This window comes from Arvicola amphibius, chromosome 6 (assembly GCF_903992535.2).
Source record: "Arvicola amphibius chromosome 6, mArvAmp1.2, whole genome shotgun sequence".
NCBI lineage: Eukaryota > Metazoa > Chordata > Mammalia > Rodentia > Cricetidae > Arvicola > Arvicola amphibius.
The window spans coordinates 47,294,737-47,310,530 of NC_052052.2; the positions used below are offsets into that span (position 1 = coordinate 47,294,737).

The window sequence follows — 15,794 nt, forward strand, 5'->3', positions numbered from 1 at the left end:
GTGAAATCAACACAAAAAAATGATAAGAGTTATTAGTTACTAGAAAACCTTGTATTTGAAGTGACTTGATCAGTGTTTTGTTTTGTTTTGTTTTGCTTTTGCTTCTTAGAGACAGGGTTTATTTGTGTAACAACACTGGCTGTAGACCAGGCTGGCCTCAAACTTACAGAAATCCATTTGTCTCCCGAGTACGGGGATTAAAGGAGTGTGCTACCACCACCGGGCAGATCTGTGTTTTAATAATCTTATTAAATCCAATGGCAGCAATTATTTCTGATAAAAATTTAGCATCAAATGGTGTGTTGTCATTATAAAATATACACTGGACACCGAAGAGTTACAAAAAAAGCATGAAGGACATTTCATTATAAAACGGTAAAGTGACTCCAATAGAAATTCTTGCCATTGGGGTTAGAAATGTCCTAGGAATAATGAATAGCTATTGTGGGTCAGTCATCAATCACCTTTTAGTACATAGCTATATCAAATATCATGTACTATATATGTGTATGTGTGGCTTTTTAAGGTATTCTTGAAAAGTCAAATTTATATTTGTTAGTTTTAGAAAATGAGTGGCGGGTAGGGCCATTGGAGATTGGCAATAAATATATTAGGTCTGCTCTTGAAGTGACTGATGACTGACTCATGATAACTAATAAATTATTCCTAGGGCACGTCTAACACCAATGGCAAGAATTTGCATTTGTGTTACTTTACTGTTTTCCAAGTCCTAAGAGCAGGTTCCCAATCTATATAAAAGCGAGGCCAACAGTGTTGGGTAATCTCAGTTGGCCTGACCTACTGCAAATTAAACTTTGGAAGCAGTGATTATTGGCAGTCACTATGGAGTACTTTATTTTAGTATCTATATTTATCATAGTAATCTACCCTGTAAAGCGGGTGGTTTAGGGTAAGAGGTATTAGGTGATTGACAATATTTAGTAAGAAGGAATAGATTTATGATTTTCATGTAGCTTCAGGGAAGTCTTGGAGTTTCGGTTAAGGTCTGCTATCAAGCTAGGAATGAACATCTGTGAACTGGTCTCTACAAGAGGCCTCAGCTATGAACCGGCTTTGGCTTTCTTAGAATTCATGTTTTTCACATCTATGCCAATGAAGTTTGAGACCTGCTGAGAAAAGGTGTACTATGTGACCCAGGATCTCTGAGCAACTTCCATTATACATTTATTTCCTGCTATTCCTAGAGTCACTTCCTTGCCTGTTTCATAAATATAAATCACTGTAGCAGTGTGAGTTCTTTTAGCCATGAAATGCTGAAGATGGCCAAATATGTAGTTCCTGCATGTTTTTTTTTTTTTTTTTTTTTTTTTGGTTTTTCAAGACAGGATTTCTCTGTAGCTTTAGAGTCTGTCCTGGAACTAGCTCTTGTAGACCAGCCTGGCCTTGAAATCACAGAGATCCGCCTGCCTCTGTCTCCAGAGTGCTGGGATTAAAGGCATGTGCCACCACCGGCTGGCTCCTGCATGTATTCTTGATTACTTCCTTCAACAAGGAGAGGGGATACACCAGCATGAGCTCTGTAAACCCCTTTTGTATCTGTACAGTGAGAATGGCTAATGTCTGTCTTTAGATTTTAATGAGGCCAAGTAAGATAGTTAATCTTGTCAACTTGACTATAATTTAGAATCACCATGGAAATACATCTCTGGGTGTGTCCACGAGGGTGTTTCCTAGGTCTAACAGAGGAGGTGTAGAAGGGAGGGGCGAGGCTGTGTCCCGCCACCCGGCTAGCTTTACCCAAAATAATTACACGGAAACTGTATTCATTTAAATACTGCCTGGCCCCTGGCCCGTTATCTGTAGCTTCTTATTGGTTGATTCTCATATCTTGCTTTAACCCATATTTAGTCATTTATATAGCACCACGAGGGGTGGCTTACCAGGAGAGGTCTTAACCTGCGTCCATCTCAGAGAGGAGAAGCATGGCGACTGCATATGGCGGCTGCCTGAAGCGTCTCCCTAACTCTGTTTCCTTTTTCCCACAATTTTGTTCTGTCTACTCCGCCTACCTAATTTTCTGTCTCTTAAAGGGCCAAGGCAGTATCTTTATTAATAATGAAAGTAACACATAGACACTCCTCCATCAAGGAGGGAAATTTCACCCTGAAATTAGGAGGTATTCTCCCATGGGCTGGCATCCTGGACTACACAAAAAGGAAAAAGCGAGTTGACTGCCAGCATTCATGTCTCTTTACTGTTTGGCTGCCAATTGAATGTGATGGCCCAGCTCACGATCCTGGCATCACACCTCCACAGCCATGGTGGACTACAGTCCCTCAAATTGTAAGCCAGAATAAACCCTTTCTCCTTTAAGTTGCTTTTTGACAGGTATTTTTGTCTCAGCAACAAGAACGTTTGTGCTTTTGAAGTTTCAATACAGATGCCTTTATGCAGGTATCTAGCACAGCACAGAGCTCTGCATCTATCCCCGGCACAGAGCAGAGCTTCGTGTGTATCCCCAGCACAGACCAGAGCTCCCTGTCTACCCCGGCATAGAGCAGAGCTCCCTGTTTACCCCGCCACAGAGCAGAGCTCCGTGTCTACCCCAGGCATAGAGTGGAGCTTGGTGTCTACCCCAGCTTCCAAGTATAGTCAGAGAGTCTCAGGAAGCAAATTTCTAGTAGTTTCCTGTTTTTAGCCTCCTTGTCTAGCAGCCTCTTCAGAATCTTAGGGTCTGCTCTTAGGGGCCATTATTTTCTTACGGACTCAATATAACTGAATAGGGTTTTGTTTGGAATAGACAGAATGTATTTTCATGACAGAAAAGAGAACTACTAACATCCCAGAGTAGAGAAAAAGAACATAGGAGCTGACAGCATGGAATTCAGAATCTTGATGAGGTTTTAATAATAATAGAAGAAATAATACACTGAGTGTCAATTAGGTATCAAATTCAGTTGGAAGAAACCTTAGGGGACATTGAGCCCAAGATCTCCAGTGAGCAAAATAGAAACTCAGTGCCAGAGAAGGTAAGCTCTTTGCCTAAGGTCACTGGCTAGTGAGTGACACAGAAAGGCTAGAATTCAAACACGTCTCCACAAGTGTTTGTTTCTCCAGGTGTGTGAGCCAGTGGCATGGCCAAGCCCTAGGAGCATGCTAGAAACGCAGAGCTGTCTACTGCCCTGCTTAACACACACTTGCTGACACAGCTAACGCAAGGAACAAGAAGCTCGAAGACGAGCTTCCAGAAAACATCTGTCTGGCTGGAAGGCAAGGGTTTTTCTCTTTTTGGATGTGTCCAGCACACAGAGGTAGGTGATCGCCCCAAGTGTCCTTTGAATGGGAGCTTTCCTCACCCTGTTCATACAGGAGAGGTTGCTGAGTGACAAGGGTAGGTTGTGACCTAAGAGGCTGGCTTCTCAACCTTCTGTATCTTGGGCCTGTCCCCTGGGATTGGACATCCTTCTTGTCTAATCTGCCTACATTCCAACCATCTGTCCTTGCTCTGAGGAATGCAAAGTCTAAGATGGTTTTGATGAGGACACCATGGTTAGCCGGCTTCACTGGAATGGTGTCCCTCTGTGGTCTGGCCCAGATGCTGAGTGACTTCCTGGTCTCCTCTCTACAGGACGTCACATCTCCGAACTGCCTGAGTAGCTGTGTTGAAAGATCTCCTTGAGTTTATCTAGAGTTGAAAGCTCTGTTATCACTTCCTGGGGTGGCCAGCACCCAGCTTTACTTTTTCAGCATGCCTGGGACTTGGAAACAGATAAAAGGAGAGGGGGAAAAATCAGTAAAAGCTACTTGGCTTTTTTTTTTCCATTGAAAGGGATTTCAGCCAAAAGCTGATGAGAGAAAAGGAAATAAAGGTTTCAAGGTCTTCGGCTGGGGGTCATGGCAGGGCAGATCGTTCACAGGAGGACACTGACTTCTTTGTTCAAACAGGAGTGATGACAATGATAACATTAGCTAGTGTTATTCAGCTCCTAACACGCGCCAGGCTCTGACATGAAGCATTTTGTTAATTAATCTAATCTTCAACATCCTGGTGACATAGATACTGTATTGGTTAATTTCTTGTCGACTTGACACAAGACGGAGACATTTTAGAAGAGGAAACCTCAATTGAAAACCTGCTTCTTTGAGGTGTTTTCTTGATTAATAATTAGTGTAGGAGGTAGGTACATGGTGGGTGGTGCCACTCCTAAGTAGGAGACTCTGAGTTGTGTAAGAAAGGAGGCTGAACAAGCCATGAGAAGCAAGCCAGTGAGCAACACTCCTCCATGATCTCTGCTTCAGCCCTTGTCCCTAGGTTCCTTGCTGCCTTTGAGCTCCAGTCCCAGTGCTCATCAGTGATGGAGTGTGACCCGGGAATTGTAAGCTAAATGAACCCTTTCTTTCCCAATCTGCTTTTGCTCGTGGTGTTTTATCACAGCAATGAAAACCCTAACTATGATGGATACTTTCCAAATAGCATAGCCTTTGAACACACAGAACTGAAGAAGACCCCAGAGGATGAAAGAAAAGAAGCACATACACCCTCTACGAAGAGAAGACCGAGCGTATGGTGAGTGCCACACCAGGGTTGCTTGTGTTAGGTGAGAGGGTAGACAGAAACCACAAAAGCTGAGCTTTGTTAGCCAGAGTCCTGTGATGTAACTCGCCCTGGTCTCTTCTCCAACATTCTTTATTGCCTTGTGAAGTGGCAGTGGCTGGGGAAGGCAGAGCAGGTCTTGAATGTCCCCAAAGCCTAACCTCCACCTCGTGAAATGGCAGTCACTAGGGAAGGCAGAGCAGGTCTTGAACGCCCCCGAAGTCTGATCTCCAGACACCTGACATGACTTGGTTTGCTGGACACTCTGGAAACGTCCCGCTCACAAGCTTGTCTTCATTTGACCAGCCATGCAGTTTCACGGAGACGAAGTCCTGGTCCCATGACACTGGTTGAGAAAAAAGTGATCACATTTTCCTGTAGCAATCCCATCTGGGAGAAACGAGAGTGGGGCCACAAAGCTGAAAGTCATCAAAGCACAGAGATGTATGTCCACTAGCCTCGGAACCCTCTGATATAGGAATATAGGGTACTTGCATGAGAGAAGCTATGTATGACCAGGAAAGCAAACCCGTTTCTTCTTTCTGGCACTCTGGGAGGCCCTACGTCAGCAGAACATGAAGCGACAGCACAAATGTTAGCTGCTGGAGTACCGGAGGCAGCAGGCCCCACACACTCACGGGGGCCCTTGGCAAACAGTAGCAGAATCCTTGCTTTAAGGATCACCAAGAAAGCATGCTCATAGTGCACTGACTTCTTGCTTGTATCGACAGAAAATAAAGACTGTATACACTCAGTCCAGGAAAGTCTCTGAACAAATGAGAATGACACCACACAGCAATGTCACAAGGGAGGCAAGCTGATATCCAGAATGGTCGTATTACATCATTTGAATTATTTAGTTTTTTTTTTTATTTTTAAAGAAAAAGACCAACCAATGCTTGGCTAGCTACTCTGACTGAGAAAATGATACAAGCTACTAAAATCAAGAATGAAATGAGAGATGCCATTACTAATGTCACAGAAATGAAAAGAACAACATGGGAATAATAACGTGAATAGCTATATGCCAACAACCTGGAAAATCTGAACACAATGAACAAACTTCATGGAAGACACAGACTATCCAAACCGACTAGGAAGAAAAGAATATATGCATATAAGTGAAGAAGTTGAACTAGTAACTTTAAAACCTTTCAAGTGAATTTCAGGGTGAATTATATCAGCATCTGCATGAATAAACAGAATTCCCTTGTAGGTTTGCTAAACAAGAAAATGCTTCCTAATTCATTTGAAGAGCTTTGTATTAAGCTTCTATCAGAACTATGCCAAGATATCACAAGAAAGCTAGAGATTAATACCCTTTATAAACATAGAAAGCAACACCCGGAATAAAATGACAGCAAACAAAATGGAAGGGGTAGGTGAGATGGCTCAGCAGGAAAAGGAATTTGATCCCCAGGACCCGCATGGTGGAAGAAGGACATTGACTCCTGCAAACCGTTCTCTGACCTTCATATGTACATGCCTCAAAAATGTATTTTTAAGATTTGTTTATTTATTATGATAGATGGTTGTGAGCCACTATGTGGTTGCTGGGAATTGAACTCAGGACCTCTGGAAGAATAGCCAATGCTCTTAACCTCTGAGCCATCTCTCCAGCCATATATATATATATATATATATATATATATATATATATACGTATATATGTATATATATATATACGTATATATATATATACGTATATATATATATATATATATGAATTTAAGTATTAAAAAAGAATGTAAGCAAATGGAATTCAGTAATATACATAAGGGACCTTCAGAGTGTAGAACATATTCTATGAATGATGATTTTATCAATCAATCAATGCAATACATTACACTAAGAAGGACTAACAAAATCCCATGATCATCTCACAGGACACAGAGAAATTATTCGGTCAAGCTCAATATCTAAGCATAATAAAAACCACACACGAAAAGAGGAATAATGAGGCAACTTTTTCCCAACCTGATGCAGGGATACCATGCAAAATCCATAGCTGGCATCAAATTCAACGGTGAAACACTGAAAGTTTTTCCCCCTTAGGTGAGGGAAAGGGACAGGATCTGCCCTCTCACCACTTCCACTCCATGTTTTATGATTAAGTCCAACTAGGGCCGATGGGTGGGAAATAGAAATAAAAAGCATCTATGATGAGGAGGAAGAAGCTCAAGAATCTGACATTGCAGATAACATCATCCTATAGATGAAGAGTCCTGGGGAATACACACACACACACAGAGGCACACACACAGATATAAACACACACAGATGGACACACATTTCACACACACACAGACACACACACATTCCACACACACTCATGCACAAAGATGTAAACACATACAGATGGACACAGAGACACACAGACATACACAGACACATATATAGAGACACAGATACAGAGGCACAAACACAGACACACTAGAGCTGAGGAACAAGGTCATGTCGCTAGCTCACAAAGTCTACAGGACATAGGATGAGTTTATAGAAATGAACCATAGAGTAGAATGAATAATCTAAAAATGAAACCAATGCCATAGTACTAATATTAAAATAATTAAATATGCAGAAGTATATTTTTTCTACAAATGAAGATGATTTGTACAACAAAGTCTAAAATGCTATGTAGGAAAATTAAATAAATAAAATGGTATACCCATGTTCACAGAACAGAAGATTTAACATTGTTTAGATGGGAATACTCTCCAAATCATTAAAAGATTGATAGTCAGTGTATTTTTCAAATCCCCACATAATTTTCATAACTATTAACAAAACTAATTTTAAGATACACCTGGAAATGTGAGGGACCCAAAACACATGGAAAGTCTTGAACAAAGAACAACACTGAAGATGCGATGGCCAATTGTTATTTGTCAAGTTGTCAAGGTCTGGTTCCTAACTACTCAGTCAGACCCGAGACTAGCTGTTGCTCTGACAGGACTTGCTGATTGACTATGGAGGATGACGTTGGTATTTGGATTAGCCTGACCCAGTTAGTTTCAGGGCCAGTAAGAGCAGAACTGAGGTTTCCCACCTGAGGATTGCAGCCCTATGGCTCAAACTCACCTCAGCGCTCTACTCCATAGATTGTGAACTTGCCAGTCCACACATTTACATCAGCCAATTTTCTGTAATATCTATCTTCCTTCCTTCCTTCCTTCCTTCCTTCCTTCCTTCCTTCCTTCCTTCCTTCCTTCCTATCTATCTACTAATCAATCAATCAACCAACCATCTATCTACATATATTCTACTGCTTCTGTTATCTAATGAAACAGTATATAATGATTGGTATAGAGAACTCATTTCCTGACTTCAAAACTCCCTACAAATTCCATGAAACTGTAGTAATGCATATTCCATTAGACTGACACAGGCAAGAAGCATAGATCAATGGGGTAAAATTACAGAAATAAGCTCATATATTTATGGTCAGCAGGTTTAAAGAGCACAAAGAGTAAAGATTGTCTTTTTAGTAATAAAATGATACTGGCACTGTTGGAATGGTTATAGAGAATGACTCTATACTCTTAACTTTGTACCATATGCAATAGTCAACTCAAAACAAACCAGAATCTAAATGTAAGATATAAAGCTATGAACTAACACCATGAGAAACAAAGAAGAAAAATGTTGGGAGCTTGTGTTAGGCAATATTTTCTCAAAAGTATAAATGTAAGGATAATGTGGAGAATGACAGAAACATTTGAAGTCCTATATCTGAGAAGTGTGTGTGTGTGTGTGTGTGTGTATTATATGGAGACTCCTTGTAGCAAAGAATGAAAAGATTAAATTATCAAGCTATTTACAAAGAATTTTTAAAATTTCCCAAAGATACATAAATGTCCATTAAGTACATAAAAGATACTCAATACCATTAGTCCTTAGGAAAATGAAAATTAAAGTTCTGTCAAGGATCATGGACACTAGGATGGCTGAGGTAGATAGTGGATAGAGACAGACAGACAGACAGACAGACAGACAGACAGATGAACAGATAGATAGATAGATAGATAGATAGATAGATAGATAGATAGATGAATAGATGATGGATGATTAATAGATGATGTATAGATAGACAGATACAAATTTTAGACTAGAAACAAGTGTCAGAGAACAAATGGAGAGATTCAAATCCTTTTGCCTTTTTGTCGCTGTTTGTTAATATAAAACTGTGCAGCTCCTTTAGAAAACAGCCTTGCCATTCTGCAAAATTGGCAAACACATAATCTTCATGTGTTCCCAGAATTACACTTTCAGGTAACATGCCCAAGAAGCTGAAAACACACACCACATACCCTAAAAATAAAACAAAACAAAACCCTATACATGGCTCTGTACCCTGACACTTATATTTTAAATAAATGCTGATTGGTCAGTAGCCAGGCAGGAAGTACAGATGGGGGAACAGGCAGGAAGTAGAGGTGTGGCAACGAAAATTCTGGGAAGAGGGAAGCATATTCTGTAGTTATGACCCAGTTACAAAAGAAGCAAGATGTGACTGCCTTGCTGAAAAAGGTACTGAGCCACGTGGCTAACACAGACAAGACTAATGGGCTAATATAAGTTATAAGAGTTAATAAGAAGCCTGAGCTAATGGGCAATCAGTTTATAATTAATGTAGACCTCTGTGTGATTTCTTTGGGACTTAACAACTGCAGAAACCGGGCAGGACAGAAACCTCAGACAACAATGGCTTTATGCTGAATAGGTAAAAATCAGAAGTAACCCACGTGTCCAACAGTAAGAAATAAACAAAATGTGATTTAACTACACAGTGGAATATCAATCACTCATAAAAGCAATGAAGTACTGGATGCTATAAAGTGGTTGGACCCCAAACTATTATGCTAAAGTCAAATAAGCCTAACACCAAAGTACAGGTATTGTGAGGTAGTAACGAGGCTTGCACAACTGTGACAATACCAACACTGAGTCGTGTGCACTTTAAAGTGATCAGCAAAACGGTTATGCAGAAAGATAGGAAGGGGGCAGAGAAAATCCAAGCACACCCTGTGCCCACATTATAAAAAAAACTATGAAATGAATTTAGTAAAAGTAAGGAGTTCACATGGGCCCTTTTGTGCCTTGAGACTCAGCACTCCAGGCTGGCACAGTATAAACAGAACCTCAAATGTCGCTCATGAGATCAGCATGGCTCTGGTCCCAGGGAACACATCCCCACCCAAGTTGACAGTGATGGGTAGTCTGCGGGTATTGTGCTTCTGTCAGGGCAGGAGATGCTGTCTAACATATGGAGAAGACATCACTGAAGGAAGCATTTCAGCAAGAGGAAAGAAAAACCAGTCACCTGGCCACAGGCTTCCTCTCGGCGCAGCTGTAATAATTTTTTTTTTTTTTTTTTTTTGCACAGCAAACAGCATTTTGAATATCAGAGCATCTATAATCTTGGCTTCTCATTAGATCCAAATCATTACTTGTGAAAGTTCTCATGTTTTGGAGAAATATACTTAGCCAGCATATCACATGACTGAGCAAGATTTTGCAATAATAAGAGTTGTCTACTGAACTGTGCCCTCTCCACAAATTAGAATGAGGAGGCTCTAATCCCCCCGAAATGCAGAATGCAATCTTAGATGAAAGTTGGGTCTTTGCAGGGTCAATCAAAGCAACGATGTGAGTCCTAGCACGGTGCTACTGCTGCTTCTCACGGAAGGGGATTATTTGGAGAACTCTGCCGGGAGAGCACCATGGAGCTTCAAGCCCAAACTCAAGCAATGTGTCCATGAGCCGATGGATGTCAGCAAGTACTGGTGAGTCCCGGGAGAATACAGAAAGCTTTCCTTGCAACGCTTAGGATGAGCCAACCCTACAGATGCCTTGCTATCAGAATTCTAGCTTCCAGAGCTGTATGAGACTGCTCTAATGTCTCAGCTATGCAGTTTACATCACTCGGTCATAGAGGACATATACCATTCATCATTATGGAGAGCGGACACCTAAAATGTTTATTACAAATGTGCTGTGTGGAGTTGTCAGCAGCCTCTTGCATTTTTTAAAATGTTCTGTGTGTCTTGATTCCATCAGTAGTCGCATGAAGCGACTGACTTACATTATCTAGAGGTCTGTAAATTTGCTCTTAGATACACAATGACAAAGTTGCCTGATGACACTTTTGCTCATCTACATCTCCACTGATGAGGGGCACGTGACCACACTCTTCAATTTATACACGTTGAGACGTGTGCATTTAATACCAACATGCATGATGGGATTATAAAATCAGTAGCATAGTCTATAATGATGATTATCAGGTATGATCTCATGTCTATTTTGAACCTGGTATGTAAAATTCCCCAAAGTTCAGCCCTATGTGAAGCAAGTCCATGTGGGACAATGAGGAAAAGTAATTTTACAGATGTAACATATAAAATCATATACATTATATATGTGTCTAGCCCATGAGCATTATACTCATTCATACAAAATAATGTTAAAATTGTAAATTTAGATAGTCTGGGCTTTCAATTATAGAAAACCAATTTTTCACACTTTTTTTTTTATTTTGGGATGTGAAGGAGTATTTGTCAATGTGGTAGATGGAGAATTATCACTTGGCAGGTGTGCTGGCTTCATTTATACCTTTTACAGCCTCGGACAGCATGAGCCTCAGCTGTCTTTGCTCCAGGGCTTGTAACTGCTTGGGGTGGTCTAGAGACTAGCAAATACAGCAGCACTAACATTTGAGGTTATAAACAGAGCCATCGAAAACCCTCAAGTCACCCTTACCATCCCGAAGCTGTTTTGTGAAAACCTGAATTGGCTGGTCCCTCAGGAGGGACTGGAGGTCTCCTGGGCTGAGATCTCCAGTCCTGGCTTCCTCTGGGTTCTGTCTCCTGCATCTCACCCTTGTGATGTTCTGGATGTTTGGACAGTGCCTCAGATGCTCATTTTGTTTTATTTTCAGTGACTCTGACTGAGCTAATTACAAGTAAACTTGTAAACAGCACTTCTATTTTTGGGAAAAAGCAAATTTCCAAGAAGGCCATTAATGCCGCGATGTCCCTACAGTTCCCATTCTGTTTATTTCTGACTGCTCCTGGGTTTGCCTGATCACTATGGACTCTGAGGGCATGGTTGGAACTACCACCACCCTGTCTGGGAGTTAGTCTTGGGAACTCCTAGAGACAGGGTAAGCACTGGGAATTAAGAAAGGAGACAATGCTATGGGTTTTTCAGAAAGGTATACTGGGGCTGGGTAGATGGCTCAGTGGGTAACAGCACTTACTGTAGAAGGATGAGGACCTGAGTTCAAATCTTCTGAAGTCACAGAAAATGTCAGGTATGGTTGTGAGTAGTTTTAACTCCAATATGGGGGGCAGGGGTAAAGGAGGCAGGAGAATCGGGGCTTGGTGGTCACCAGCCTAACTTTGGGTTCTACGAGAGATCTTGACTTCAAGGGAAGAAAGCAGAGCCGGATGGAAGAGGACATAGCCTTCTGGTGTCAACACACACCATCGCACATCCCGAGGAAAGAAAATAAAAGCATCAAAATGACAACGACGAATGCCAAAATGAGATTGAGCCGGAAAAGGCCCTGTGAAGTTGCCAACTTGGGTTGAAGATTTTTAGGCAAATCAACATGACTGGCCCAAGCAAGCATGGCAGCTATAGACACCATGTGCCACCTAAACTCAGTGGGTGCTCAGACAGCAAACGTGAAATACAAATCTCAGCAGATCCCTTTAGATGTGGGTGGGTATCTTTAATGAACTTCAGTCTCCTCTTCAGGAGATTATCTGTATGAAATTAAATCACAATGTACTGGCTTCACCAGAAAGATGGCGATCAAGAAAAAGCCAACACGGACAGAAAGGAGGACAGGTCGGTTTTTAAAACCATTGGGATTACAAAGAACTATCTTTCTTAGGCAAACGCAGCAGACAGAATGTCAACAGCCTTGGGCTGCACGGCAAAGGAAAGTTAGTGAACCACAAAAGCCTCCTGTGACCGGATTACCAGCCACATTAGAAACACGGGTTAATACGAACAAATAAGGGACCCATGTGGGAAGTGGTTTTAAGGCATGTAACAAAAGTTTTAATCTTTGTTTAAATAAGACTTCAAAAGAATTCCATATACAATGGAATTGGTGAGACGGTTTTTTAAAAAAAGGAGAAGTTAGCTTCAAGAGATGCGAGGCTGAGTGGCCAAACTTCCGATCGCTCTGAGATCAAGCCATGTTTTAGATGGCAGTAGGTAGAAGGCAATTAGCACCGGGTGATTTTAAAGACTCTTTCACAGTTGCCTTTAACTGGCTGATGAAACAGCAGAGCAGTGTGGCTGAAGGCCAATGTTTATTTTTACCCAGTACCTATTTTATTAATGGGATTGTGGGCCATTGGGCCTCCAGGTACACACCAATGCCCTGAAATACCTCACTCTGTAATTAAGTGGCACAGAGGGGATTAGAGCAGGCTAAGTGGCTGTTACTTTTCACCCTGGTGTGGTCCAAGCCAGGCATACTGAGGCTCTTACAGCAGACCTGGTGAATTCTATCCCGTAAGTCTACAGAATACAGAGGCAAGGCGGGTGTGTGTGTGTGTGTGTGTGTGTGTGTGTGTGTGTGTGTTTCCCTGCAAAGTTTGAATAAATGGGTCTTTCTCTCCAAATAAAAATATACATAAAGAGTAAAAAAGAAACACCTCCTCAAGTGGATGTTTCTAGAGTGAAAGATGAGAATCCCTCAGCCAGAATAATAAACGCATCAACAATAGCATCATTTAAAGAAATGGAATCCTTAAACTCCATTATCAAGGGACTTGGAAGGAATCTAACTTCCAGGGGACTCTCAATCAAGATGGGGCTCCCCCTCCTCTTTGTGAGTTAGAACTTTAGCTGCTGAGTTCTTTGAAAGGAATAAAAAATAAAGTGATCAGCTAATGTTGCCCTGTGCAATAATTCACAGCATCAGAAATGCTTGCAGAATGTAAAACAGACCCTGGTGGCGGGAGGAAAAGTTCCTAAGCCAGCACTCCATCATTTTTTTGTTTGATTTGACCAAATCCACTGTTGCCGCTAACTGTTAGCTTCATTTAAAAATAGTAAATGTAGGAAGAGGTTTGCTTTGATCAGTCGGATTCCTGATTGCTAGACTAGAGATTACTGCCAGGACTGGTCTCCTGTGGGGCTTCACATCAGAGAGAAAGCAAAGGCAACGGCATCTGGAAACACAGTGTTCTGGCTCGTGCACAGGACAACTTTGCCTCTGCCCAGAAACCTACGGAGAAAAGCTTCGAAATGGCGGAGCTTAGAGATGTGGAGTACTTACGAGGATCCTGGACTTGCAGTAGGAGCAGGCCCTAGAGAAACAAGAACAACAAAAGACGCAGTCTGGGTAACTGGAGGGTGAGGAAGAGTGTATCCACCAATGACAACGAACGTTCCCACCTGTATTGATTTTTCTTGGATTCACTCTTTTGACTTCGGTTCCCCCCAACCACCTCTATCCAGGAATCCCAGCATACCAGTGAGAACATGACTAACTCCCACAGCACAGGGTCTAAACACTGCATAGACAAGTGCAAAGCACTATAATAGGGTATCCCCTGCCCCTCTAGGAGGCTTAGTGACTGCATATGGGCAGGCATAGCCATTGCCAACACTTCAGGGTGAGGACAACCTGTACTGAGAGCTACCCGGCACAAGGGTTTCTAGTAGGGGAAGTGAGGTCAGAGAGAAGCAGCCTCCTCTATTTCTCCTGACCATGGAAATGCCCTACTGGTCTGTGGATTACTTATTTCTAAATTAAGTACAATGGCACCAGCTGTGGGCTTCAGTAAGTGCCCTTATGGACTCCGGCTGTCCTGGCACAATGAACTATGGCCAAACCAGCTGAAGGCTGCTTACCAAACTTGACAAACAGGACTCCAGTGGTGGAAACCACTCTCTTGCCATTTGTTGCCACACACTGGAAGTAACCAGTGTCTGTGGTATCCAGGTTTCTGATCCGCAAGCGAGAGCCGTAGTTGGTTGCCCGGAAGGAGATTCTGCGAGGTTCCTGGACCACAGGAGCATCGTTCTTGAACCAGCGGATAGTGGGAGGCGGATTCCCAGACACTTTGCAGTGCAGTTCGGCAGTCTGCCCCAGGGATGTGGTGATGTTGTTCATTGGTTCATCAAGGGTTAAGTAAGAATCTGTGGACAAGAGAAGAGAGGCAATGAGAGGGACACAGAGCTGAAGAAGGACCCCTAAGCAAATTCAGGATATTACAGCATGTCTCCAGTGTCACAATGAGGTACATCAGTACATGGCCATAGGCAAGGAATGAGGTGGCAGCACTTACTAAGATCCCATGGCTACTGATACAGCTCACAGGACCTGATGAAGAGTGTTGACTGATCAGAACAGAAGACCCACGCATGCACGTGAATTGCACTCATGGATAGCCATACTCTCTCAGCCAGGGAAAGATGACTTTTTGAACTTCAGATTACAAAATCAATACATGTTTTTTGTTGCAAATAATAATATAGCAAAGAAGAGGAGGAAATGAGGACAAAGGGACAGTAATATTGAAATTTACTTAGACTCTTTTCACCTCTAAATGACACCATTCTCAACTTCTAACAAAGACTTTTCCTGTTTGTCCACCTTGAAAAAGAAAGAATCAAACACAGGAAAAAGCAAGAGCAACCCAATTATCTCCACAGCACACAAAATCAGGAAGTGTACCCCAAACCCCTATTGGTGGCACAAGATTCATGGAGACCACATCACTACCAGAAAAAGGGGCAATGGACACTTTCATAGTATCATTCATGGAGCCAGAACAAGTTAGGTTGTGCCATCCATCCATCCATCCATCCATCCACCCACCCATCCATCCATCCATCCATCCATCCATCCATCCATCCATCCATCCATCCATCTGTCCTTCCATCTGTCTGTTCATTCATCCATCCATCTGTTCATCCATCCCTCCATTTGTCTGTCTATCCATCTGTCCATCCATCCACCAATCTGTCCGTCTGTCCATTTATCCATCCATCCATTTATCCATCCATCCATTTATCCATCCATCCATCCATCCATCCATCCATCCACTCATCTGTTTGTCTATCCATCTGTCCATCCATCCATACAACCATCCATCCATCCATCCACCCATCCATCTGTACATCTGTCCATTCATCTTTCCTTCTTCTATCACCTACTTATCTAATCTGTCCATCTCTTATCAATTCAACACATAATTTTAACCAA

At 42.0% G+C, this 15,794-nt stretch overlaps 1 protein-coding gene across 1 annotated transcript in view; it reads right to left on the reverse strand.

Moving 5' to 3' along the window:
* The window catches only part of Ror1 (receptor tyrosine kinase like orphan receptor 1), a 151,249-nt gene that overhangs the window by 91,901 nt on the left and 43,554 nt on the right, over positions 1 to 15,794 (reverse strand). The window contains exons 8-9 of the mRNA XM_042055304.1: positions 14,438 to 14,725; positions 13,860 to 13,890 (exon numbers count right to left, since the gene is read on the reverse strand). Coding sequence (XP_041911238.1) covers positions 13,860 to 13,890; positions 14,438 to 14,725 — 319 coding nt within the window. The remainder of the gene's footprint in view (positions 1 to 13,859; positions 13,891 to 14,437; positions 14,726 to 15,794) is intronic.